Genomic DNA, 26,795 nt, shown 5'->3' on the forward strand with positions numbered 1-26,795 from the left:
GATTTTTCATGGAGACAGCTCTTGAGAGCATCAGCTTAGTGACAGCAAGAGCATCAGTTTAGTGACAGTGGCTTACTGAGAGTTAAGAGGAAAGAAAGAACTTTTCTACTTATGAAAACACGAGACCTTAATCTATACCTAGGATCCTAGTGTATGAGGGAGAAAGATGGGAACCTCATGTGGTGACTCACTTAAATCATCTGCTACCAGGTTCTCAGCTACTCATTAGAAATACCCATATTTGAAAAATAAGTGCAATTTGGAGAGATGGCTCATCCATTAAGAACAGGTGTTAGCCAGGCGGTGGTGGTGCATGCCTTTAGTCCGAGCACTCAGGAGGCAGAGGTAGATGGATCTCTGAATTCGAGGCCAGCCTGGTCTACAGAGGGAGTTCCAGAACAGCCAGGGCTACACAGAGAAACCCTGTCTGGAAAAGAAAAGGAGAAAAAGAGCACTTGCTGCTCTTCCAGAGGACCTGAGTTCAGTTCCCAGCTCCTGACATCAAGTGGCTCATAACTGCCCATAATACAGGTTCAGGGGATCCAATGCTCTCTTCAGACCTCTGAGGGTGTCTGTGCGCACACACTTCCATACACATCAATAAATACTAATCTTTTTAAAAAATAAATAGAAAAATGAAGCTGAGGTGATATAGCTCAATGATTCTGTTTTCAGATTGTCTACAGATTCTGAGCATATAAGAAAAAGTATCAACATTTTAAAAATTAAAGCTGAGGAGGATTGGAAAGATAGTTCAGCAGTTAAAGTCCATATATTGCTCTTGTAGAGGGCCCAAGTTCGGTCCCCAGTACCTACATGGTGGCTCACAACCATCTCTAACTCCATTTCCGTGGGATCTAGCTTCCATTTCTGGCCTTCATAGGCAGACATGCATATGATGCATATACATACTTGCAGACAAAACACTCATACACATTTTATCTAATAAGGTAAGCCTGAGAAAATAGCTTAGTCAGTTAGGACCTGAGTCAATTTGCAGAACTCATGTAAAGCCGTATAGGGCAGTATGTGCTTTCATTCTTACCTCTGGGGAGGTGGACAGGTAGACCCCTGGGCCCATCAGCTGGCCAGCCTAATCTGCTTGGCACGTTCCTGGCCAGTGAAGATATCAGGTGGATGGTGCCTGATGAACAGCACCCACAGTTGTCCTCTCTGGCTTTCATACATAGGCATACATGTATATTCACACCTGAGCATATGAGCAGGTGTGTGCACGCACACGGGAATTTTACTGTTGAGAAGATTGGTCTCATTGGTAGAACCAATGATGTTCCATGGGCATATAATTTCAGAAATATTTTTCTGGTTATTTTACATTAACCTTTCTCTGACTGATGATGGGTTTTCTTCTTAACAGTATTGTGGAATGTCTATGGTGACTGTGATAACTATGCTACATTGAAGGGACATAGTGGAGCGGTGATGGAACTGCATTATAACACAGATGGCAGGTAAGTTCTGCATAGTGAAATGACAGCTGCTTCCATTCTAAAGCTCAGCATCCTTTATCCTACAGCCTCAGTTTTGCCTCTTGGGAGACTGTCAGAGCTACTATGTTTTGAGCCGGATGGTGGTGCCCCATGCCTTTAATCCCAGCACTTGGGAGGCAGAGGCAGGAGGATCTCTGAGTTCAAGGCCATCCTGGTCTACAGAGAGAGATCTAGGACAGGCACCAAAACTACACAGAGAAACCCTGTGTGGGGTGGGGTGGGGAACTGCTATGTTTTGGCGGGGCAGAATGGGGTAATCCTATTATGTTAGCACTGAAGAAGCTGAGGCAAGAGGATCACATTATCATTTATCTTCTAATATGCCAGACCAGTTTTTTGTTTTTTTTTTTCTTTATGAGACATAAATTCTTTTTTCTTTTTTTTTTTTTTTTTGGAGACAGGTTTTTCTGTGTAGCCCTGGCTGTCCTAGCTCTGTACACCAAGTTGGCCTCAAACTCACAGAGATCCGCTTGCCTCTGCCTGCCTCCAAGTGCTGGGATTAAAGGCCTGCACCACCGTGCCTGATGACATAGAGCAAATATAATTTGAAATTAGCTCTAAAATTTTCATCATGTGGCATTGTGGCACATGTCAGCTCTCAGAAGGCAGAGGCAGGCAGATCTCAAAGTTCAAGGCCAGCCTGGTCTACATAGTGAGTTGCAGGGCAGCCAGAGCTACATAGTGAGATCCTATCTCTCAAAAAAAATAAAACAAACAAAAAAAACCTAAAAAAATAAAATGTGATCTATTAATTGTGTGTGCACACGATGTGTCTGTGAGGGGTGCATATGTAGAGGTCAGGGCAGCTTTGTGGGGCTAGTTTTCTTTGTTCACCTTTAAGTGGGTTCTGGGAATCAAACTGGCCAGTGCCTTCATCTGCTACAAGATCTCACACGGCTGACAGTAGCTATTCTTATCATGAAAGTAATACACTCTATGTTAACAAAAGGCAAATAGATGGAAACGTTGTCCACATTTTACCTCTCCAGTTACTGCTTATGTTGTACTTTTTTCTAAAGTCCCTTTCTACCGAAGTTGTTGAGTTTTGGCATATCCGTTACGTAAACCAGGTTTACAATCCTGTCTACTGATATATATATATATAATTTTTTTTTTTTTTGCTTTAACCTACTATCTGTTATAAAAATTAAAACTTCATGATTTTAGTATATATAGAGAGGTGCTACAGAAATTTAGTTACACCAAGTTGATCTCATTGTTACACATTTTGATAACTTTCTTTTTATGGCACTGAAGATTGAAGCAAGCTAATTTTCCTTTTTTTTTTTTTTTTTTAAGAAATATATATGCAACCTTTTTTTTTTTTTAAGATTTATTTATTTATTATGTATACAGTGTTCTGTCTGCATGTATCCCTTGAGGCCAGAAGAGGGCACCAGATCTCATCACAGATGGTTGTAAGCCACCATGTGGTTGCTGGGAATTGAACTCAGGACCTTTGAAGAACAAGCAGTGCTCTTAACCTCTGAGCCATCTCTCCAGCCTATTTATTTTTTTAAATTACATTTTAAGGAGTGTATGTATGGCTGCATGTGTCACAGAATAGTTGTTGAGGTCAGCAGCCAGCTTTTGGGGGTCGGTTCTTTCTACATGTGAGTCATCACATATCAGGCTTGGCAGTGGGCACCTTTACCCTCTGAACAATCTCGTCAAGCCATAATCTTTCCTTCTTTCATTTTAAACAGTTTTTATTTTCACTTGTTCATATTTCTGTATTCTAAGACATACATTATATTAATTGTATATGGTGGCATTTTGGCGGTGAAGTGCATGTGTGTGTGTCCATTTGAGGACAAAGGGGTATCAGGTGTCCAGCTTTATTCTATACTTTAGTCTCTTGAGACAGGGTCTCTCACTGAGTCTAAAGCTGAGTTGGTGAGCAGCAAACCCCAATGATCCTCCTGTCTCTGCCCCAACAAAGAGCTAGGGTTACAGGTATGCATGGGCGTATCCAGTGTTTTATGTGGGGATTTGAACTCTGGTCCTTGTAACAGCTGAGCTATCTCCATAGCACCTGTTTTGTTTTCTTTGAATCATAGTCTTGGTAATTTACTCAGGCTGGCTTTGAATTTGCAATCCTCCTGCCTGAATAACTGGGATTACAGGTGTATGACACTGTACCTGGCTTGTTTTACATTTCTGATCTCAAATTTTACAATGTTACATACATTAAGTTACAATTACATTACATTTTTTTTATTTTTTATTTTATTTATTTATTTATTTTTTTGGTTTTTCGAGACAGGGTTTCTCTGTGTAGCTTTACGCCTTTCCTGGAACTCACTTGGTAGCCCAGGCTGGCCTCGAACTCACAGAGATCCGCCTGGCTCTGCCTCCCGAGTGCTGAGATTAAAGGCGTGCGCCACCACCGCCCAGCACATTACATTTTAAATTAAGAAACTATTACAAGGGACTGGAGAGACAGCTCAGGTTAAGAGCATGTCTTAGTTAGTGTTTCTATTGCTATGAAGAAACACCATGACCACAGCAACTCTGTTTTGTTTGTTTTTCAAGGCAGGGTTTCTCTGTGTAGGTAGACCAGGCTGGCCTCAAACTCAGGGATCCACCTGCCTCTGCCTCCTGAGTGTTGGGATTAAAGGCATGCGCCACCACTGCTTAACAACCATAGCAACTCTTTTAAAGGGAAACATTTAATTGGGGCTGGCTTATAGTTCAGAGACTTAGTCCATTATCATCATGGCAAGAAGCCTGGCAGCATGCAGGCAGACATGGTGCTGGAGAAGTAGCTGGAAGTTCTACATCTGGATCAGCAGGCAGCAGGAAGAGAGAGTGACACTGGGCCTGGGTTGAGCATCTGAGACCTCAAAACCCGCCCCCAGTGACACACTTTTTCCAGCAAGGCCACACCTACTCCAGCAAGGCCACACCTCCTAATACTGCCACTCCTTATGAGCCTTTGGGGACCATTTTCATTCAAACCATCAGAAAACACTTGCTGCTCTTGCAGAGGACCCAGGTCACCCCCCAGAACCCACATTCTGGCCAACAACTTTCAATAACTTGAATTCCAAAGCATCTAACACCCTCTTCTGGCCTCTGGACACTACCCACGTATGGCTCAAACTTATAAGCAACACATTTATTAGAAATAAATAATTTTTTCTTCAGCATTGTAATGGGCATTGTTACATGTACTCCAATCTCAGCTCTTGGACGGTGATGGGGCAGGAGCATCTTGTGTTCAAGACTTGCCTGGGCTACATAGTACAGTTCTGTCTGAAAGGAAGAAGAGGGCATTGTAAAATCAAGTTTAATGTAGAAATCATTCCTAGAGACAGAACAAACGGTTGGGATTACTCAGCTCTTAAATCTAGAACTACCACAGTTGGCCTCACCTCCACCACAGCAGGAAGTGCGTAAATACATCTGTGTGAGAGAGTATTGTATCCATGTGTATCACAAAGAGGGAAAAGATTGATTGATTGGTTGTGTGGTGTGGGTCAACCTGATAGTGAATCCAGAAAGTGAATAGGATTGCCAAAGACAGGATGAGGCACCCTGGATTCATGAGCTAATTCACAGTGCAGGAGGCAGTGATCTGGAAGAATTTGACACATTTTGGCAAGTGAAAAAGATTTTTGTCTCCCACACCCCCCCTTTTTCTTTTTTTTTTCCTTTTTTGAGGTTTATCTTTTTTACTTATATAGGTGTTTTGCCTGCCTATATGTCTGTGCACCATATACATGTGGAGGTCAAAGAGGGCATCAGATCCCCTGGAACTAGAGTTACAGCTGCTTGTGGGCCTTTATATGGGTGCTGGGAGTCAAACCCAGGTCCTCTGGAGGAGCAGTCAGTGCTCTTAACCACTGATCATGACTCCGGCCCCTATTGTTTGTCTTACGTCTTTTGTGTTCTTCTTCTAGCATGCTCTTCTCAGCATCAACAGATAAAACTGTGGCCGTGTGGGATAGTGAAACGGGCGAGAGGGTTAAAAGGCTGAAGGGACATACTTCCTTTGTGAACTCCTGTTATCCAGCCAGGCGGGGCCCCCAGCTCGTCTGCACTGGCAGTGACGATGGTACAGTTAAGGTAGGTATTATCTCGTCTGTGTTGCAGCTGAGTTGACAGAATATAAACTTTATCTTGTCTTTATACCAATACTGTACTCTTCTCTTAGTTTTAACTCATTTTCCAGAGCACACTTAAAAATTTCCCAATTAATATAATACCCTAGAGAATTCTGTTAGAACCATAGAATATATTGCTACTTGCGATCAATGGACTATGTGGATTTGATTCATGGCTCAGCAGTTCACCTTGAGCAGTTCACTCTCTGAGCTTCGTTTTCTTAATCTTTTCTTTTTTTTCCCCCGAGACAAGGTTTCTCTATATAGCTCTGGTTGTCCTGGAACTCCCTCTGTGGACCAGGCTGGCCTCATGAGCCGCCACCACCTGGTATACTTTCTTAATGTAAGTGTCTTACAAGGTTGCTGTGAAATTCCAGGTGTCTAAAAAGCTCAGCAAACGGTCTCAGTGGCCTAGGATGGGAACTTACAGGTCATTTAGTTTGGTGATTCCCAAGCTGTCTGTGTTAAGATTACCTGGAGAACCTACTAAAAATACCCAGAGTAGAGCCAGTGTGCTGGCCAGCCTCAGCTGTGTAGTGAGACAGTCTCAAAACACAGGTAACAAGCCGGACGGTGGTGGTGCACGCCTGTAATCCCAGCACTCAGGAGGCAGAGCCAGGCGGATCTCTGTGAGTTCAAGGCCAGCCTGGTCTACAGAGTGAGTTCCAGGACAGCCAGGACTGTTAAACAGAGAAACCCTGCTCAAAAAAAAAGAAGGTAGATAATAACAATAAAAATACCCAGAGTGTTGCTAAATTTGGAGAATGGTCATCCTGAGCTGCCTAGCCAGCCTCTGTCTCAAGAAAAAGAACTAAGTAAGTAGCAAGTAAGTAAAAAGTAATCAGAATCTGGTTCAGTGAGTCCAGAATGGCCATCAGAATATTTAGACTGTTATTTCACTGAGATTTCAGAGCCCATGATTTCATCCATGCTCATTTAACAAAATAAAATGCAGCCGGGCGGTGGTGGCACACACCTTTAATCCCAGCACTCGGGAGGCAGAGCCAGGTGGATCTCTGTGAGTTTGAGGCCAGCCTGGGCTACCAAGTGAGTTCCAGGAAAAGGCGCAAAGCTACACACAGAAACCCTGTCTCGAAAAACCAAAAAAATAAATAAATAAATAAATAAATAAATAAATAAATAAATAAATAAATAAAATGCAGCCTACAAACAAGGGGAAAATAGCAATCAAGTTACCTCAAAGACATTATGCTTCATAGTATCAACTGATGCATGAGTTTCACATACATGTCCTTACACTATGTTCATACACACACACTCACACATGCAAATACGCACACACGCATACTACTTTACCCCCTTCTCTGGTTGCCACATGCCCTGGCTGCTTGCTTTTGTTTTTAACTTATTTTATATGTGCGATTGTTTTGTCTGCATGTCTGTACATGTGCAACATACATTTCTAGTTCCCCATAAGAACAGTAAGTGTGGGGCTGGAGAGATGGCTTAGCTGTTCTTGTAAAGTGCCAGGGTTTGATTCCCAGCACCCACATGGTGGCTCACAGATTTTTGTTACTCCAGTTCTGGGGTATCAGGTTATAGTCAGTTTTCCTGTGTCCCACCCAGCCCGCAGTCGGGACAAATCTCTCCCATTCACATTCCAAAGCTGCTTAGTAAACACACAGAGGCTTATATTATTTACAATCTGGATGGCCTATGGCTGAAGCTTCTTGCTAGCTAGCTCTTACAACTTATCCCATTTCTATTTATCTATAAGTTGTCACATGGCTTCGCAGCTTACTGGGTGGCGGTTCTCAGCGCCTCTTCCACCTCCCCTTTCCTCTTCTTCTCTCTCCAGTTGGAATGTCCCACCTAACCTTATTCTACCTCACCATTGGCCAAACAGCTTTATTTATCAACCAATCAGAGCAACACATATTCACAGCATATAGAAAGACCTCCCACAGCACTTCCCCTTTTCTGTCTAATCAAAAAGGAAAGTTTTAATTTTAACATAGTAAAATTACATATAATAAAACAGTTATCAAGCAAGAATTAACAGTTTTCATATCTAGTCTATATTTGGCATATTTAAAGAAAATATTATATCTATCCTATATTTGTGAGTCTAAGGCTTTATATCTAATTTGTCTTTTATCATAACCAAGGAAAATTGTAACTATCTAGTCTTGAACTACACCAAAGATCCCAGAAGGATATAATATTACCTAAGTCAACAGGAAGTGCATTGTAAGCAACTTCCAAAAATCTAAAATGACAGAGATAGCTGGTTGCCTGGACAGTCATTCAAAGTTCCTCTGCAATGTTGAGGGGCATCCATTTTTAACCCATAGGCCTAGTCTCTCAGTCACTTTTTTCTGTGTTCTGTAGAATGTCTGGCAGTCTCCTCTGTGAAACAGGAACCTGAAGGACCATTTCACCTCGTTTTGGCAAATTCAGTGGTCATTTTCCTATGGGTCCTGTATGTCCAGTTTATACAACATCAGATGGCCCCCTTTACCTCTGCTGCCACCAGGCAGATACAAATACAGACATGGAAACAAACCACTCATACACATAAAATAAATAAATCTAAAAGTGAAAAAGAAAAGAGCTCTTAACTGCTGAGCAATCTCTCCAGTCTCTAATTTTTATCTTGTTATTGTTTTTAATTTTAAGACAGAATCTCAGTAAGTTGCCCAGGTTGGCCCTGAACTCCCTTTGTAGCCCAGGCTACCTTTGAACTTTTAATCCTCTTCTACTACCTTCTGAATAGTTGAGATTATAGGCCTGTCTTAGGGTTTCTATTATTGCAATGAAACACTATGACCAAAAGCAAATTTTGGAGGAAAGAATTTATTTGGCTTACACTTCTACATTGTAGTCCATCACTGAAGGAAGCCAGGATAGGAACTCAAACAGGACAGAAACCTGGAGGGCAGGAACTGATACAGAGGCCATGGAGGGCTGCTTATTGGCTTGCTCCCCATAGCTTGTTCAGCCTGCTTTCTTATAGAACCCAGGACCACCCACCCACAATGGGCTGGGCCTTCCCCCATCAATCACTAATTAAGAAAATTCCCTACAAGCCTGCCTATGGTCTGATCTTACTGAGATATTTTCTCAATTAAGACTCCCTCATCTCCAGTGACTAACTTATGTCAAAGTTGACATAAAAACTAGCTAGCATAAAGCCTATATCACCAGGCCCTTGCTTGCATGTTATTTATTCATTTATTTTGTTGGTGCTGGTGGTTGGAACCCAGGACCTCACAAGTGCTAGGGACTTACTCTACCACTGAGTTTTCACCTTGCTACTTTTTCAATGGAATCTTATAGTAATAAATTGGGGCTAGAGAGATGGCTCAGCAGTTAAGAGCACTTGTTGCTCTTGCAGAGGACCCAGGTTTGGTTCCCAACACCCATGTGGTGACTAATAACCATATGTAACTTTGGTTTGGGGGGATCTAATGTCCTCTCAAGAGCACTGCATCTATGTGGTGCATAGACACACATGCAGGCAAATCATTCATACACATAAAATATATAAACCTTTAAAAATATAATAAAGGTGGTGATTCTGATATATTTTATTATGTATCTTGACATGTTCTGTGCTGAATGATATTCTATGCTGTATCACTTGTGGTTTGCAAGCCTGGAACCCTAGGTTAGCTGTACTGAATTTGGAATCTTTTGTTTTGTTTTGTGTTTTGTTTTTTTGTTTTTTGAGACAGGGTTTCTCTGTGTAGTTTTGGAGCCTGTCCTGGATCTCGCTCTGTAGACCAGGCTGGCCTTGAACTCACAGAGATCCACCTGATTCTGCCTCCTGAGTGCTGGCATTAAAGGTGTGCACCACTACTGCCTGGCCTGAATTTGGAATCTTAAGGGTGAAATTTATTATTTGAGTGTGTGTATGCACGTGCACGCATAAGTGCATGAGTTGTCCAGAAGACTCTGCCTGATCCCCTGGAGCTGGAGTTACAGGTGGTTGTGAGCCACTTGGGTCCTCTGGAAGCGCAATAGGAACTCTTAGTAGCTGAGCTGTCTCTTCAGCCCCATTAACAAGTGTTGTTAAGGGCCTGCTATAGTGAGTGCAATAGATAGGAACTTGTTCTTGTTTGTATTCTTTCCTTTTCTCTTTCATTTTGCCTTTCCCCCTTTGTCCTCATGGTTCTCTTTGGGTCCTTTAAACTTTTTCTTTTTTCTAGTAAAAGGAACAATTTATTGCTCAAAGCAGTAGTTATAGATTCATTTTATGTGTATAAATGTTTCGCTTGTGTATATGTCTGCATGTGCTGTGTCCATGCCTTGTACCCACAGAGATCAAAAGAAGGCATTGAATCTCCTGGAACTAGCATTACAAATAATTGTAAAGCACCGTGTGGATGTTGGGACTCAAACCCAGGTCCTCCACAAGAGCAGTGCATCCTCTTAACTTCTGAGCCCCCTCCCCAGCCCCATCAAAATAGCATTTTGTAAAATGGGCAATATGTCATATCACCTAAAGATGACTGCTTTTCGTATAGTCTTTTTTTCCCCAGATTTATTTTATGTTTTTATTTATATGTATGTATTTGAGTATGTGCACATGTATGCAGATACCCTAGAACTGAAGTTGCAGGCACTTGGTGAGTCTCCATGTGGGTGTTGGGAATTGAACCAGGGTCCTCTGGAAGAGCAACTAGAACTAGTGCTCTTAACCACTGAGCCAACCCTCCAGGCCTCTATGTAGTTCTTCAGTTTGAATTTTGTTTTGTTTTGTTTTGTTTTGTTTTTTGAGATAGGGTTTCTTTGTGTAGCTTTGCGCCTTTCCTGGAATTTGCTTTGTAGACCAGGCTGGCCTTGAACTCACAGAGATCCACCTGCCTCTGCCTCCAAGTGCTGGGATTGAAGGCGTGCGCCACCACTGCCTGGCAGGAATGGGTTCTTAAAGATAGGGTCTCACTATATAGTAAGGAAGAAGGTCAGACCAGCGTGGGTGAGGAGAGGACCTTCATAAGGCCAACCAAAATGGGAGTGACAGTTTAATGGGGGGGGGGGATACCCACAAAGGTAAAGGGTTGAAGAGAGTTTGGGAAATTGGTTACACTCAAGGAGCCTGATAAATAAGTAAAAATATTTAGTATCATAAGAAATGGAGTTTTCGGGCTGGGGAGATGGCTCAGCAGTTAAGAACACTGGCTGTTCTTCCACAGGTCATGAGTTCAATTCCCAGCAACCACATGGTGGCTCACAACCATCTGTAATGAGATCTGGCGCCCTCTTCTGGCATGCAGGCAGAACACTGTATACATAATAAATAAATAAATCTTTAAAAAAAAAAAAAAAGAAAGAAATGGAGTTTTCAGCACACAAAAAAGGAGAGAAAACTGAATGAGTCTTCTGATGCTGGTTCAAATAAGAAGAATCAGTGTGAGCTCTCATTTTTTAGTTTATGAGTTGATAATCTAAACTGAGTCCTTGTTTCGGGAAAAACATTTTGGGTAAGTGGCAAATCTCCAGTGGGATTCAGTCTATGAACTCTTGATATGTTGGGGGCGTGGATACTGGACTAGGGGTAGTGGCGGTCAGTGTGAATCTTGCCGGCTGTGCACAAAGCCCTGGATTTGATCTCCAGCACAGCATTAATCAGGCCTGGTGCATACTGTAATCCCAGCACATGGGAGAGGAACATAGGAGGGTCAGATTTTTTTTTTTTTTTTTTTTTTTTGAGCTAAGGACTGAACCCAGGGCCTTGTGCTTGCTAGGCAAGCGCTCTACCACTGAACTAAATCCCCAACCCCATTATTTATTTATTTATTTATTTATTTATTTTTTTAATTATTTATTTATTATGTATACAGTGTTCTGTCTGCATGTACGCCTGCAGGCCAGAAGAGGGCACCAGGACTCATTACAGATGGTTGTGAGCCACCATGTGGTTGCTGGGAATTGAACTCAGGACCTCTGGAAGAGCAGCCAGTGCTCTTCACCTCTGAGCCATCTCTCCAGCCCCCCATTATTTATTTTTAAGATTTATTTATTTTATTATGTATGCCTGCAGCTCAGAAGAGAGCACCAGATCTCATTATAGATGGTTGTGAGCCACCATGTGGTTGCTGGGACTTGAACTCAAGACCTCTGGAAGAACAGCCAGTGCTTTTAACCTCTGAGCCATTTCTCCAGCCCATGGAGGGTCAGAATTTTAAAGTCATCATCCGCTACTTGGCTAATTTGAGGCCAGCCTAGGATACATCAGACATTGTTTCAAAAAACAAAAGAGGGAGGGGTCTGTGTGTGTACAGGCATATGTTCTGAAGTATACACACATTGCCTAGCTTTATACTGAGAAGGCTTAGAAGCAATAAGACTCTACTTGATCCACTGAGAATCACTCAGGGTCTCAAGTGTACTAGAGAAGTGCTCACCTCTGAGCTACATCCCAGCTTCATGTCTTGGTCTTTGTTTTTTGTTTTTCGAGATAGGATCTTTCTGTATATCCCTGGCTATTCTGGAACTCACTCTATACACCAGGCTGGCCTGGAACTCAGAGATCCACCTACCTCTGCCTCCTGAGTGCTGGGATTAAAGGCATGTGCTACCATGCCTGACTTTTTTTTAAGTTATATCTTGGTCTTTTAATACCATTTGCCAATGAACAAAGCCAAGGCTCTTATATTAGGCCTCGTCAAGGAAAGTACTTTAAGATGAGCCTAGAAAATCTTATACAAAAATTTCTAGGCAAATGATGTAATTGAATGTTATTAGTAATGAGGCAGAATTGTGAGCTGTTCGCTAGTACTTGACATAGATGTGTTACTATTTCTTTGATATTCCTACCAAAGATAAATCTTCACTGTCACCAAAGCAATATCAGACAAATCCAAGTGCAAAGAGGAAAATTCCTGTGGTCTTTACAAGTGACAGGGTCCCAAAGTGCAAGGAAAATCTGAGAGAAGCTGAAAAGACATGACAGATTTAACACAGAATTCCAAATGGAATCTTGGTGTCTTTTTAAAAGGGTAGGTGGGTAATGGTTAAGTGTGAATGGCATTTGAGCATGGGGTAAGCATGTTTCTTGGTTTCTTCCTGTTGGTGGCACACTGAGGTTCAGTGGTTGACATTTATGTGGGACACGCATTAGGAGGTGTTGGGAGATGAGACACTAGTCAGCAACTCACTCTAAATGATTTCAGGGAACAAAGAAAAAATTCTCTTCCAACTTTTCAGGAAGTTTGTGATTATTTCAAGATTTTTAAATTATTTTAATCAAACTTTAAGTGGTTACCGTACCTTTTAGGTTAAAGACAGATTGGCGCCAGGCGTTGGGGCACACACCTATAATCCCAGTACACAGGAGGCTGAGGCAAGAAAATGGTGAGTTTCAGACTAGTCTGGGCTACATAGTGAATCTCTGCCTCAAAAAGAAAAAAAAGAGGGGGAAAAATAAGGGACAAAGATTATTTTGATCTGTATAAAGATTGTCTGTTGAGACAAAGGTTCATCATGTATGTGAGCTGGATTATCAAGGCCTTGACTTCCAAACTAAGAAGTTTATATTCGTTCTGGAGGATTATACAGCTAAGTGTCTGGTTTTTTGTTTTGTTTTGTTTTTAAAAAGGGAAAGGAAAGCACTCTTTTCTCAGGTTTCTCTTTCCTTTAGATTTTTCTACTTGAGATAAAATGTAAATTCATGCCGGGCAATGGTGGCGCACGCCTTTAATCCCAGCACTCGGGAGGCAGAGCCAGGCGGATCTCTGTGAGGCCAGCCTGGGCTACCAAGTGAGTTCCAGGAGAGGTACAAAGCTACACAGAGAAACCCTGTCTCGAAAAACCAAAAAAAAAAAAAAAATGTAAATTCATCACTGAAATCTTAAAAAGCTAGACTGGGGCTGGAACTCAGTGTAGAGTCCTTGAATGGCATGCGCAGGGTCTTTGGTTCACTCTCTAGCACTTAAAAGAAATGAAATAATTCAAAATTAAGGTGTCTTTGATACCTGAACATTTCATCGTCCCCACAGAAACCCAACCAAGTCATTCTTGTTTCCTTCCTGTATTCCAGCCCCTGGCAACTTCTGACCTGTCTGTGTCTCTCACTTACCTGCTCTGGACATTCTCTACAAATAAAATGAGACCAGCTACAATCTCGGGGGGGGGGGGGGGGGGGTCTCAAATTTGAGGTCAACCTGGGCTACTTTCCTGTACAGTATGAAAAATGATCTGTGGTGGCTATACCCCTTTGGTTTTGAATGGGTTTATTAAGTACATAACAAGCAAATGTAGAAGAACAAATAGTAGGTAACACAAATAACAAATAGCAAAACATCCTCAAATTAGTTTATAATGGCCAGCAGAGACACCCTAAGCAGCCTGCTTGAGAAGGCAAACAAATGTAACATTATCAAATCAGAGTTCACACAAACGCCCAGCACACGTCAGCGGGCAAGTTGGTATTCTGCTGGAGCTCCCCACTGAGCTCTGGCTTCCCACTCCCACTGCAGGCCCTTTGTATAATGGGGTAACGGTGACTCTGTTGGAATCGGTTACCTTCTAGCTGTTCTCAAAGGCATGGGCTTCAATTCCCTGAGCTGCTTGCTGTTTCCCCACTACAGAGCCAGCTTGACCCAGAACGGGGGTTTGGAGGAGACAACAAACGCCTCTCTACTCCAGGAGTCCACTTTCCTCAAACACAGCACAGAGTACCAGTGTCATTTACATTACAGCTACATGGTACAACAGTCTCACTCTTTCCAGGGCTGGGGTAAAGTGCTTTTTGTGCAAGCATGGGGACCAGAGTTCAGATCCCTACCACCCAAGTAAGAAAGATGGTGGGCCTGGTGGCCTACTGTAATTCTAGTGCCCTGGTGGTAGAGACAGGGAATCCATGGAACAAGCTGGCTAGCGAGACTAACTGAAATGGCCAGCTCAGGGTTTAGAGACTCCACCTCAGTATGTAAGGTGGAGAGGCACCTGATGTCAGCCTTTGGCTTCCACAAGCAGATTCATAAGTGTTTATGTATCACACACTCAGACATGCATCACGGGTGCACACTACACACACGTGTGCAAAACCTTTTTTGCAGCTGAATGAATGTAGTCCTACACTTCTGTGATCATGGTGCTTGTGAGGGGGAAGCAGGGAGATAAGGAACTCTTGGGTTTTTTGGTTTAATTTTTTGAGACACGGACCTACTGTGCAGACAGGCCTCACCTCAGAACTCTTGTTCCTCCTGTCTAGGCCTCCTGGGTACTGGGATTTCAGGTGTGTGTTCTGAGGCTTGAGTCTTGCCGTGTTGCAGGCTGGTCTCCCGAGTTCAGATGATCCTGCTGTGTACTTCTGTGCCTGGTGCTTTGGTTGAGGTTGGCTGGTTGATTGATTGGTTTCCAGTCAGGGACTTATTGTGTAGTACAGACCAGCCTGAGGTTGACAGTGATCCACCTACCTCAGCCTCCTGGATGCTGAGATTATAGGTAGCCTGGGTTACATGTGAGTTCCTGTCCCAAAAAAAATAAAATAAAATCATTATACTAATGAGTAACAATGTTGTTTGTGGTAGTTTTGTTTGTTGCTTTCTTTTGGTTTTTTGTTTTATTTTTATTTTCTTTTTTTAAACAGGTTCTCAGTATAGCCCTGGCTGTCCTTGAAGTCACTATGTAAACCAGGCTAGCCTCTAACCAAACAGATACCTGTGGGCCTCTGCAGTGTGTACCTCTATGCCCAGAATAACAGTGTTTTTATTTAATTTCCTTTATGAATTATAGGGTTGAGCTTTTCATGTTCTTTTTGGGTTTTTTTTTGGGGGGGGTTGGGTTTTTGTGCTGGTCTTTTTTTTTTTTTTTAATCAGCTTGACACAAACTAGAGTCATTTGGGAAAAGGGACTTGATTGAGAAAATATCTTTGTATGGTCAGCTATAGGCAAATCTGTGGTGTATTTTCTTAATTGATGGTTGATATTGGAGAGTCCTGCCCATTGTGGATGGTGCCACCACCTAGGCTGCTGGTCCTAGCTGCTATAAAAAAACAAACTGGCCGGGGTGGTGGTGGCACACACCTTTAATCCCAGCACTGTGAGGCAGAGGCAGGTGGGTCTCTGTGAGTTCAAGGCCAGCCTGGTCTACAAATAGAGTTTAAGGACAGCCAGGACTGTTAAACAGAAAAACTCTGTCTCAAAACAAAACAAACAAAAACAAATTTTTCAAAAAACAAAAATAAAATAGGCTGAGCAAGCCAATAAGCAGCACCCCTCATGGCTTTTGCATCAGCTCCTACCTGCAGGTTCCTGCCCTGCTTGGGATCCTGTCCTGACTTTCCCTAATTAGTGACAGGCTGTTATCTGAAAGTATAAACTGAAATAAACTCTTTCCTCTGCAAGTTGCTTTTGGTCACAGGGTATTATCACAGCAATAGAAACCCTAACTGAGAAGTTTCAGAATATTCCTTTACACTGAGTGAAGATGTGTCACTGTGATTGGTTTAATAAAGAGCTGAATGGCCAATAGCTAGGCAGGAAGAGGTTAGGTGGGACATCTGGGGACTGAGAAAACTGAAGGGAAGAAGAAAGATGGAGTCACCAGCTAGACGCCCTTCAAAGTCAGGCGTCAGCCTAGAACGGCAGACTGCTTGAGTGCAGAGGATGGGGTATAAACTGAGGTGACATATGACCTGCCTCTTTTCTGAATAATCAGACTACAGTCTTAAGTGTCTTCTAGGTCTTATCTTTCCCTGACACTTGTTTGTGTGTGGTTCGTTTGTACATTTTACATGGTCCTGGTTGTGTAAGATTTATTTATTTTTATTTTATGTGTATAGGTGTGTTGTCTGCGTGTCTGTCTGTGTACTACTTCCTTTCCTGGTGCTACGGAGGCCAGAAGAGGGAGTCAGATCCTTTGGAACTGACTGCCCTGTAGGTGCTGGGAATTGAACTTGGGTCTTCTGGAAGAGCAGCCAATGCTCTTAGTCACTAAGCCAGATGTCTCTAGCCTCCATCCTGTTTATTTTAAAGCTTATCACACATGGCCTTGTAGGCAAGCTTGGCTGTTTAGTAATTCACTGCTTTAAACTTCTATTTTGGGTGGGAAGGTTCTGGGTGGGGAGTAGCTGAACTGCTGAGCATTAGCAAGGGTCTAGTGCTTCCGCTCATCTGAAGGTGGGCATCGGGCCATGCTGTGTGATTGCTCCTGAGAATGATGTTACTGATGGTGCCTGTTTTCTGCTTCAGCTTTGGGACATCCGGAAGAAAGCAGCTATCCAGACATTTCAGAACACATACCAGGTGTTAGCTGTCACCTTCAATGACACAAGCGATCAGATTATCTCTGGTGGAATAGACAATGATATTAAGGTATGGTTGTTTATATCGTATTTACCTTTCATGAATATATATCAGAAGCTAATCTTTTTAAAAATTTGAGATTATAGGAGGTTGGCACTTAATGCCAACTAAAAGGAAGATAATGACCTGAAGCTTACTTTCTTTTGTCCTGCTCTAATAACTCCCTAAATCAAAGGTTACAGGTAAATGTATATAGGCTCATATAATTGCCATCAAGGACCAGGTGGTTATTATGAAGTGTGCAATCCTTGGGTGGAGGGGAACTGTGAAAAATCAGAGTATGACCAGGCCTGGTAGTGCAAACCTTTAATCCTAACACTCAGGAGGCAGAGGCAGGCAGATCTCTGAGTTCAAGGCCAGCCTGGTCTACAGAGTGAGTTCCAGGACAGTTGGAGCTACATAGAGACCCTTTCTCAAAAAAAGAATACAGAGTGTATTCATTCCCTGACTAGATATTTGTTTATTCGTTTTTAATTACACTTATTTCTGTGTGTGGAGGTCGGAGAACAGTTTGCAGTCAGTTCTCACCTGTCCTGTGAGTCCCAGGAATTGAACTCAGACTGTCAGCTTTGGTAGCAGGTACCTTGACCTACTGAACCTTCTCACCCCACAAAAGACATTGAAAATCGTTTTTAGCTCTCTGGTCTAATGAGACAGGGATTAGTCTCTGATTAGTCTCTACTCTCCTCCCTCAGTATAGTTCTTTTTGACACTGGAAAGGAAGTTTTCTAAGCTTTTCAAGAAGAGAACTTGACATTGGGAAGGGCCATGGACCGACCCATTCGGCGGTGCAGTGTCACTCAAGCTTCCAAGGAAATTGTCTTAAATTCCAGCCATTTTCTACTTTTATGATTGCCGCGTCTTCTTCAGCTCCTGTAAGCCCCAGTTTCCTTGAGTGAACAGCTAAGGTCAACAATGAGAGCAGCGCCTGCCTACTAGTACATGCTTGGTGCCTGAGAAAGTGGTGAGCCTCCCTCCATGTGGATGCTGGGAATTGAACCTGGGTCCTTGCAAGAATAGCAAGTGCTCTTAACCACTGAACCGACTCTCCAGCCCCCCCAAGTCTACCTCATTTACAGGCTCCATTCTTCCAGGTCCCACTGCCTCTAGAGCAGTCACAGATAGTGTCCTGTTGCTTGATAAAAATAACAGGCAAAAGCAAGAAGAGGGTTTATTTTGGCTCCTGGTTTGACCATCCCGCCTCCTTTTCTCCCCTTCCCTGTGTGCAGTCTTTCACTGCCATTGTTCCCCAGTGAGTTTTCCTAGATGCTGCTCTTGCTGTGTGCACTTTACCCAAGCAAATCTCGTTCATGTCTGACTGTGCTCTCCACCCTGGGTGTATTCCCCACCCAGATCTTCAGCTTCATGCTTTAACAGTTAGCACAGTGCTTTCCAGAACAAGTGGGGCCCACTGGCAGGAATGACTGGATACTGCTTAGACACACAAAAGTAAATGTCTTAAAGCCACGGTACTTTGTATACTCTTTAAGATGCTGCTGGGAGCCAGGGAGATGGCTCAGTGGGTAAAGGCACCCGACAGCAAGCCTGACCACCTGCTCAGTCCCTAGAGCCCATGTGATGGAGAGAACCGACTCCTGAGTTGTCCTCTGACCTCTCCCTGTGCAAGCCACTTACAGGCTTGCGTGTGCTCTCTAAGTAAATAAAGAAAGGTGAAAGAATTAAAGATGCTACTTTGGTATGTACCTGTAAAAATTTTTGCATAGATTTCCTATGGCTGTCAAAAACTGTCATCTCTATAATCCTAGCATCCGAAGGCTGGGGCAGGAGGATCACAAGCTTGAGGATAACCTGGGCCACATAGTAAGACCTTGTCTCAAAAAACAACAGAACAAATCTGGTAAATAACCAGAATGTAAGACAACTTCCAGCCTCCTCGGAGTTTACAGTGTTGCGCTCTGTGCCAAGCCCATCCCTGACGTCCGTCAACCATTGATCTCTTTGTCCTGTAGTCCCTTTCCAGAGTACTTGGGGTGTGTGAGTGTGTAGCTTTTGGGGGACTAGCTTCTTTTTAGTTAAGCTACGAGAATTTGATTCTCCTGTCTTCACCATGGGGGCAGAGAAGCCGAAGAAGGCCTGTGTTTGTCTTCTACATGCAGTGTGGATGCTGCTGCTGCTGGGCCTTCTGTGTGTTACAGTGCAGTACAGTCTAAAGGTCTACCTGGTCCTTGTGTAGTTTCTGTCTTCTCAGAGACAGTGTGTTATACCTTCTCTTAGGGCAGGTCTCTGCAGAGAATAAATCCTAGCCATTGTATGTTGATATATACCAGTTTTAATCTGAAATTTGAACTTATCTCAGATATGACAGACATACAAATATAGTCCATTGAATACTGGTTGGATTTAGCTCTGTGTTCGAAACTATCCTTCCCTGTGTTTTTGGAAAGTGTCCTGATCCTCATAGCCCTGCAGCCTTCATCTTTCTAAACTAAGTCTTGGTTTGGCGTTCACTTGTTTTGTTTGAGACAGTAGATCTGTAGCTCTGGCTGACCTTGAACTCACAGGTATTCCTCTGCCTCTGCCTCCTAATACTGAGATTAAAGGTGTGTAGTACCACACCTGACTTGTTCTGTTTATTTGGGAGGTAGGTTCTCCTCCCATCTTAACCTTCTGAATGCTGGCATTGTAGGCATGTATCTAAACATTCAAAGTGAGTTCAAAGTGAGTTTTTTTAAAGTGTGTGTGTGTGTGTGTGTGTGTGTGTGTGTGTGTGTGTGTGTGTGTATACATCCTTTAGGAGACAGAATAGGGTGTCTGATCCCTTGGAGCTAAGTTAACCTTAGTTGTTAGCCACTCAATGTGGGTCCTGGAAAATGACCCAGGGTACTATGCATCGGATACTCTGGAGCAGGAAGTTCTCTTAACCTACACACATCTTTCTGAATAAAAGAAAGTGCTGTGCTTTAGGGGATGTCAGATATTTTATTTATTTAGAAAAACGTATGTGGCAGTATTAAATGAAGTTTTTTATAATACCAATGACCTTCACAAAATTGCTAATCTTTTTCCTGTGACATCCAGGCTATTTCTGTTTCTGTTAACGTTTATTTTTACATATTTGCTTAATCGTCTGTTATGTAAATATTTTTGTATTTTGCCTTTAGAGTTATTTTTAGGAACTGCTCAGTAATATTTAGAGCCTGCCATATACCAGGCATATGCAAAACTTTCTTATTTGTAATCTTTCAGAAGGGGAGAGCACTTGCCTAGTGTGCTTGAGGCCCTACGTTCAATCTCTAGCACTACAAAGAATATAAAAGACAGACAGACAGACAGACAGACAGAAGACGTGCAGATACTGTTGGGCCTGGAGATGTAATCAGTGGTAGGGCACGAAACCCCGGACTTGAACAAAGCAATGAACAAAGGGCAGAACTCCTAGATAGGTATTTTTGTGTCTGTCTTCCGGAGGAGGCTCAAAGGGCTCTTTGCATAAATATGCTTTTCATTTCCTTTTTTCTAAATGTATATATACACATATACATACATCTATCATACATACATACATATTGTTCCTATATACATATTATAACATAAGATGAAAAATCTTAACTTTTCCAATTTCATGTTTACTTTATATAATTTTGGGCTTTGTTTTCATTTTGTTTTGTGTGACTCAGTTTCCTGATTGTGTCCCTGGTTGGCATGAAGCTTGCAGCAATCCTGCCTCTGTCTCTAGTGATGTTCCCACATGCATCACTATGCCTAGCTTTGTCTACTTTTATTTGTAGGAGGTTTTTTAGTTTTGTTTTGAGACCTCTGGCCTCAAATGCACTATATAGCTAAGGGTATCATTGAACTTCTGATCCTCCTGCTTCTCCTCCCAAGTACTAGAATTCAGGGGTGCACTTAGCTTTTTTTTCTTTCTTTCCGAGACAGGGTTTCTCTGTGTAGTTCTGGCTGTCCTTCAACTCATTTTGTAAACCAGGCTGGCCTCCAACTCATAGAGATCTGCCTGCCTCTGCCTCCCGAGTACTGGGATTAAAGGCATGCACCACCACCTGGCTTTTATGATTTTTTTGAGATGGTCTTTTAGTTAAGTTAGTTGGAACTCTATGTTATTCAAGCTACCTCAAATTCAGAATCCTTCATCTGCCTCCTGAGTGCGGTAATTAGACGTACACCACTAAGCCTGGCATCTGGTTTATATAGTTGGTTTTTTTTTTTTTTTTTTTTTTTAGATTTTTAGACTTTATTTGATGTGTTTGAGTATTTTGCCTGCATGTGCACATATATGTGCACCACATGTGTGCCAGGTGCTGGAGGAGGTCAGAAGAGGGATTCCCCTGCAACTACTAAAATTACAGGTAGTTATGAACCGCCATGTGAATGCTGGAAACCAAACCCAGTTCCTAAACAAGAACAGCAAATACTCAACCTCTGAGTCATTTCTCCAGACTCTGGTTTGTTTGGTTTATTTGTTTGTTATTTAAGACAAGGTCTCTCTGTGTGGCCCTGTTTGTGCTGGAACTGTCTCTGTAGACCAGACTGGCCTTGAACTCACAGAGATCTGCCTGCTTCTGCCTCCAGAGTGCTGGGATTAAAGTCATGAGCTACCATGCCCTGACTTCTCTGCTTTTTTTTTTTTTTTTTAGATAGTGTCTATATAGTCCTGGCTGTCCCGAACTCACTATGTAGACCAAGCGATTTTGATCTCAAAATCACTGAGATCCTCCTGCCTCTGAATGCTGGGCTTAAAGATGTACACTACCATACCTGGCCTTTCTTTGCTATTTTTCAGTTTGAATCCTGAGTGCAATTTTGTGTTTTTACAGGTTTGGGACCTGCGTCAAAACAAATTAACCTACACCATGAGAGGCCATGCAGATTCCGTAACTGGCTTGAGTTTAAGCTCTGAGGGATCTTATCTCTTGTCCAATGCAATGGACAATACAGGTAACTTCGGAGAACAAAGCTGTTCTGGGGCTAGTGTCTGTTGACCCTGAAGGGGGCGGGTTTTTCTGTTTTGTTTTTTTTTTTTTTTTTTTTTTTTTTGGTTTTTCAAGACAGGGTTTCTCTGTGTAGCTTTGCGCCTTTCCTGGAACTCACTTGGTAGCCCAGGCTGGCCTCGAACTCACAGAGATCCGCCTGGCTCTGCGTCCCGAGTGCTGGGATTAAAGGCGTGCGCCACCACCGCCCGGTGGGGGCCGGCCGGCGGGCGGGCGGGCGGGCGGGCGGGGTTAATATTAAATAATGTGTACTGGGGAAGCAGTGACAGGGCTCAGCTAGTTAAGCTGCCTGCATTCAGACTAGATTACTTGAGTTTGCTCCTGGACTCATGCTAAAAGGAGAGTCAGCCGGGCAGTGGTGGCGCACATCTTTAATCCCAGCACTTGGGAGACAGAGGCAGGAGGAATGGAAGTCCAGGAAAAAGGGAGGCTGACATTTCACCTGTCAGCTAGGAGACTGTTTAGGTGAGATGATCTAAAGTCCAGGACTGTAGTTATAAAGCTCCTGTGTAGTTCAAACAGTTTTACACACAGCATTTCTCCTCTCTGTAATTCAGGTTTTTTGTTTTTGTTTGTTTGTTTGTTTTGAGGTTTACACTTTTATTTATTTATTTATTTATTTATTTATTTAATTCAGGCATTTCTATGTAGGAAAAATCATAGAGGGCTGGATTTTGCCTTTCTGTTGTGGAATAATCTTTTTGTACATTGTGAAAAAGTGTCACTGTGATTGGTTTAATAAAAAGCTAAATGACCAGTATCTAGGCAGGATATTCAGGGCAGAGAGAACGCTGGGAAGAAGGGTGGAGACGCCAGGAAAGATGGAGGAAGCAGGAAACCAGGATGGACAATACATAGATGAGGTAAACAAGCCACAAGCTTGGGGCAGCACATAGATTAATAGAAATGGGTTAATTTAAGTTATAAGAGCTAGGCCTGGCAGTGGTGGCACATGCCTTTAATCCCAGCACCTGGAAGGCAGAGCCAGGCCGATCTCTGTGAGTTCAAGGCCAGCCTGGTCTACAGAGCGAGATCCAGGACAGGCACCAAAACTACACAGAGAAACCCTGTCTTGAAAAACAAAAACAAAAAAAAATGTTGTAAGAGCTAGTTAGAAACAAGCCTAACCTATCAGCTGAGCCTTCATAATTAATAATAAGTCTCTGTGTCATGATTTGGGAGCTGCTGGCTGGACAGAAACACTTGATACACGTGGCACCCCATGTGGGGCACTAAATGAAGCATTTATCCGATTATTCTGTATCAGTAAAAACTTGAGAGTCAGATATCAGAGTAGGAACCTGAATGATCAGAGAATCGGCCAATGACCTGCTCTCTCTCATTCCTCAGTCCAAAAAGGCAGAGACTCTCTCTAACCCCTGCCCTACTACTTTCTTTTGTCTGTCTGTCCTCACTCCTCCAAAACCTCTATGGTTAATTTTGGTCAACTGGTAGCTAACTGCACCCTCTGATTCAAAGCAAACTTTATTGGTAGTCTCGGGAGTGTTAGAATGCAATCAAAATATCACACCACACCTTTCAGCTCTGGTATGCTGTAACTCCAAACAGACTACAAGAAACCTCGGCTGAGCAGCTGAGTGAGAAGGATGACCATTTGGTGTCCATTGAGGCATTTCTGGGTACTCTTCTCTGGCGATTGTCTGCCCTCTCAGTAGCATTGATCTGAGACAAAGTCCTCAGGAAAACACCTCAGCATTCTGGATTTACAAGCACATTCTCACGCTTTCTCTTTGTTTGTTCTTGAGTTACAGAGTAGGAGTGTGGGTTTACTATGGTAAAATGGACAGTAGTGAGTTTGGGAAGGCCATTGGGAATGCTATAGGTTTGTAGGAACTAAAACACACTGGTTGACATTTTGTGACAAAATAGGTGCTTGGCATGTAACGGGTACTCAATAAATGTTTATTGAATGGATACGTATCTTCACTTCCTCATTGTATTCTCACATCAGTAGCAAACTTTCCTGTGTAGCTGACCTTGCTGTATAATGGCTCTAGCTGCTGTTTACAGTGGATGAGTGAGTATATGTGTGTCCTCATCTCAGTGGACTTAACCATTGACGAGGTGTTTGGACAGTAAGGAATGAAGGTTCCCTAAATAATTATTAACATAATAAGAATTGGGCAGTGGTGGCGCACGCCTTTAATCCTAGAACTCGGGAGGTAGAGCCAGGTGGATCTCTGTGAGTTCAAGACCAGCCTGGTCTACAGAGTGAGATCCAGGACAGGTACCAAAACTACACAGAAAAACCCTGTCTCAGAAAAAAAACAAAACAAACACAAGAAAAAAGAAAGAAAGAAGAAAAATTGTTATGGTTATCTTTGAAATAGGCTTATTTTTTAAAAAGCTCAAAGTTAACCTCAGGTGGATCTCTGTGGTCTGGTCTACAAAGTCAGTTCCAGGATAGCCAGGACTACTACACAGAGAAACTCTGTCTCAAAAAAGAAAAACAAAAACAAAAGGAAAAGATAGACTCAGGAGAGAGAGGCAGGCAGATCTCCTAGTTTGAGGCCAGTCTGGTGTACAGAGCAAGTTCAGGACAGCCAGAGCTACACAGAGAAACCCTATCTAGAATGTTTACCTCAGCTACATATTCTAAGTTAGCCTGGGCTACACAAGACTGTATCCAAAAAAAAAAAAAAAAAAAATCTGATTTTTTTTGTTGTTGTTGTTATTCTTTTCCTTAATTTTACAGAGCAGGAAGCCAAGAAGTGTTCTCACTTTACCTGGCATTACCCATGTATCTCTATAAGATACAAAATTAGATTTAGAGTTTGTGGTTTCTGAGGTGAGAATGTATGATAGAACACTCACCTGGCATGTTATGTGAGACCCTGGATTAAATAAATCCCCAGCACCTAAGGATGGAGATAGTATTCCTGTGTCCTGGGGTTGGGGGACAGTGTTCATGTGGATATTATCAAGATAGTGTGCATGTGTCCTAATTCTCATTGCAGTGGTTTTTTGCTGTAGTTGACCTTATTCAAGTTGAGACTGTCAAAGCACCCATCAAGTTAAAGGAAAGCTGAGTCTTTACAGATGTGTCTTCACACCAGTCAGTGGCATTTAGATTGTCATATGGAGGTGGGGTGATGACTCAGCTAATAAAGTGCCTGTTGTTCAAACATGAGGACCTGAATTCAGTTCCCTGGCACCTAGGTAAAACCCAGACATCTGTAACCCAACCACCACCCCACACTGGGCTACAAGGGCATCCATGGAGCTCACTGGCCAGCTAGTCTAGCCAATCAGCTCAGTGAACCCTGTTTCTAAAAATAAGGTAGAAGCTGAACATGGTGGTTCACACTTTTAATCCCAGCACTTGGGAAGCAGAGGCAGGGGGCTCACTTGAGTTCAAGGCTAGCCTTATTGATCTACATAGAGAGTTCCAGGCCAGGGAGAGTTGTTACACAGAGAAATCCTGTCTCAAAAAAAGAAAAAAGAAAAGAAACCAGGAGGTGGTGGTGCACGCCTTTAATCCCAGCACTCAGGAGACAGAGGCAGGTGGATCTCTCTGAGTTCAAGGCCAGCCTGGGCTACAGAGTGAGTTCCAGGAAAGGCTCCAAAGCTACACAGAGAAACACTGTCTCAAAAAAGGAAAGAAAAGGAGCCTTAGCAATTAGTATTGTGTTGTTTGGACCTCCTCACCCAGGAGACAGTATTTGTTACTGACATGGAAGCTGCTGGCCACAGTTGTGTTTGTTGCTTGACTGATGTGGATTTGCTTTGTAGTGCGTGTCTGGGATGTCCGGCCCTTTGCTCCCAAAGAGAGATGCGTGAAGATATTTCAAGGAAATGTGCACAACTTTGAGAAGGTGAGTGGTACCTGCCATGGGGTTGGTTTTACACACACACACACACACACACACACACACACACACACACACACGTGGTTTATTTGATCTGAAGAATCATTTATAGTGATGCTTAGGATAAAGAGGTGTTGACTCACTGAGGAGGAGTGAAGTCTGGTAACCATCGTCGTCGGAGCTGCCCTCTCTCCCACCTCAGCCTCCCGTGTGCTCAGATTGCGGGAGCATGCCCCCACATGACAGAGGTAGCACCAGTGCAGAATGGTGGGGAAGGCAGCCACGTGGGTAGATAGCACTGGGCCCAGCCTCATTTATGGACTTATGACTTCAGTGCCTGCCTCCCTAACAGGGCCTTGAGTCAGTGTCTCTGGGCCACCCCGGACTCCCATTGCTGTCACCCAGATGACAGCTGTTAGCCTGGGTCCATACCCGATCCCTTGTCATCACAATGGCCTGAGTTCAAGAGAGTTTTCTCAAACCCTCAAGTGTCCAGTCAGCTCCTTTGGAAGCCACTTTTTCTGTCATTGAGTTTCTTAAGAGAGATTAATGATTTTCTTTTGAGAGTTCACTGAGATTGTTTTACCTTATAAATCAAATCTGATTTTTGTTGGGTTTGGATTTCCCCCCCCCCCCCCCCCCCCCCCCCCCCCCCCCCGTCACGATAAAGCAAAGAAGAATAAAAAAAACAAAAAGATAAAATTTGTAAATGTTTTAATGAGAATCAAGATAAGTGGAGCAAAGGGAGCCTTTGTTTAAAGACAGAACAATTTTCGTTGCCGGGTTTGTTCTTCATAACTGTAGGTTAAGCATTTCTGCATCTAGTTGTCGTGTGGTATAAAATTACAAAGCAGGCTGGAGAGATGGCTCAGCAGTTAAGAGCACTGACTGCTCCTGCAGAGACCAGGGTTTGATTCCCAACCTGCCTGGCAGCTCACAGTTGTCTGTAACTCCAGTCCCAGGGGTAGGACGCCCTCTTCTGGCTTCCTCAGTCATCAGGCACACATCAGGCATACCTGCAGACCAAACACCTAAAATAATACACATAAAATAATAAGAAAATAATAAGAAAACTATTTAAAGAAAAGTAAGTAAAATTAT

The 26,795-nt window shown here is 42.9% G+C and overlaps 1 protein-coding gene across 1 annotated transcript in view; it reads left to right on the plus strand.

The window, feature by feature from the left end:
- The window catches only part of Snrnp40 (small nuclear ribonucleoprotein U5 subunit 40), a 36,909-nt gene that overhangs the window by 3,492 nt on the left and 6,622 nt on the right, over positions 1–26,795 (plus strand). The window contains exons 3-7 of the mRNA XM_059255890.1: positions 1,379–1,472; positions 5,417–5,582; positions 16,784–16,906; positions 21,691–21,811; positions 25,618–25,700. Coding sequence (XP_059111873.1) covers positions 1,379–1,472; positions 5,417–5,582; positions 16,784–16,906; positions 21,691–21,811; positions 25,618–25,700 — 587 coding nt within the window. The remainder of the gene's footprint in view (positions 1–1,378; positions 1,473–5,416; positions 5,583–16,783; positions 16,907–21,690; positions 21,812–25,617; positions 25,701–26,795) is intronic.

This window comes from Peromyscus eremicus, chromosome 2 (genome assembly GCF_949786415.1).
Source record: "Peromyscus eremicus chromosome 2, PerEre_H2_v1, whole genome shotgun sequence".
NCBI classification, from domain to species: Eukaryota; Metazoa; Chordata; class Mammalia; order Rodentia; family Cricetidae; genus Peromyscus; species Peromyscus eremicus.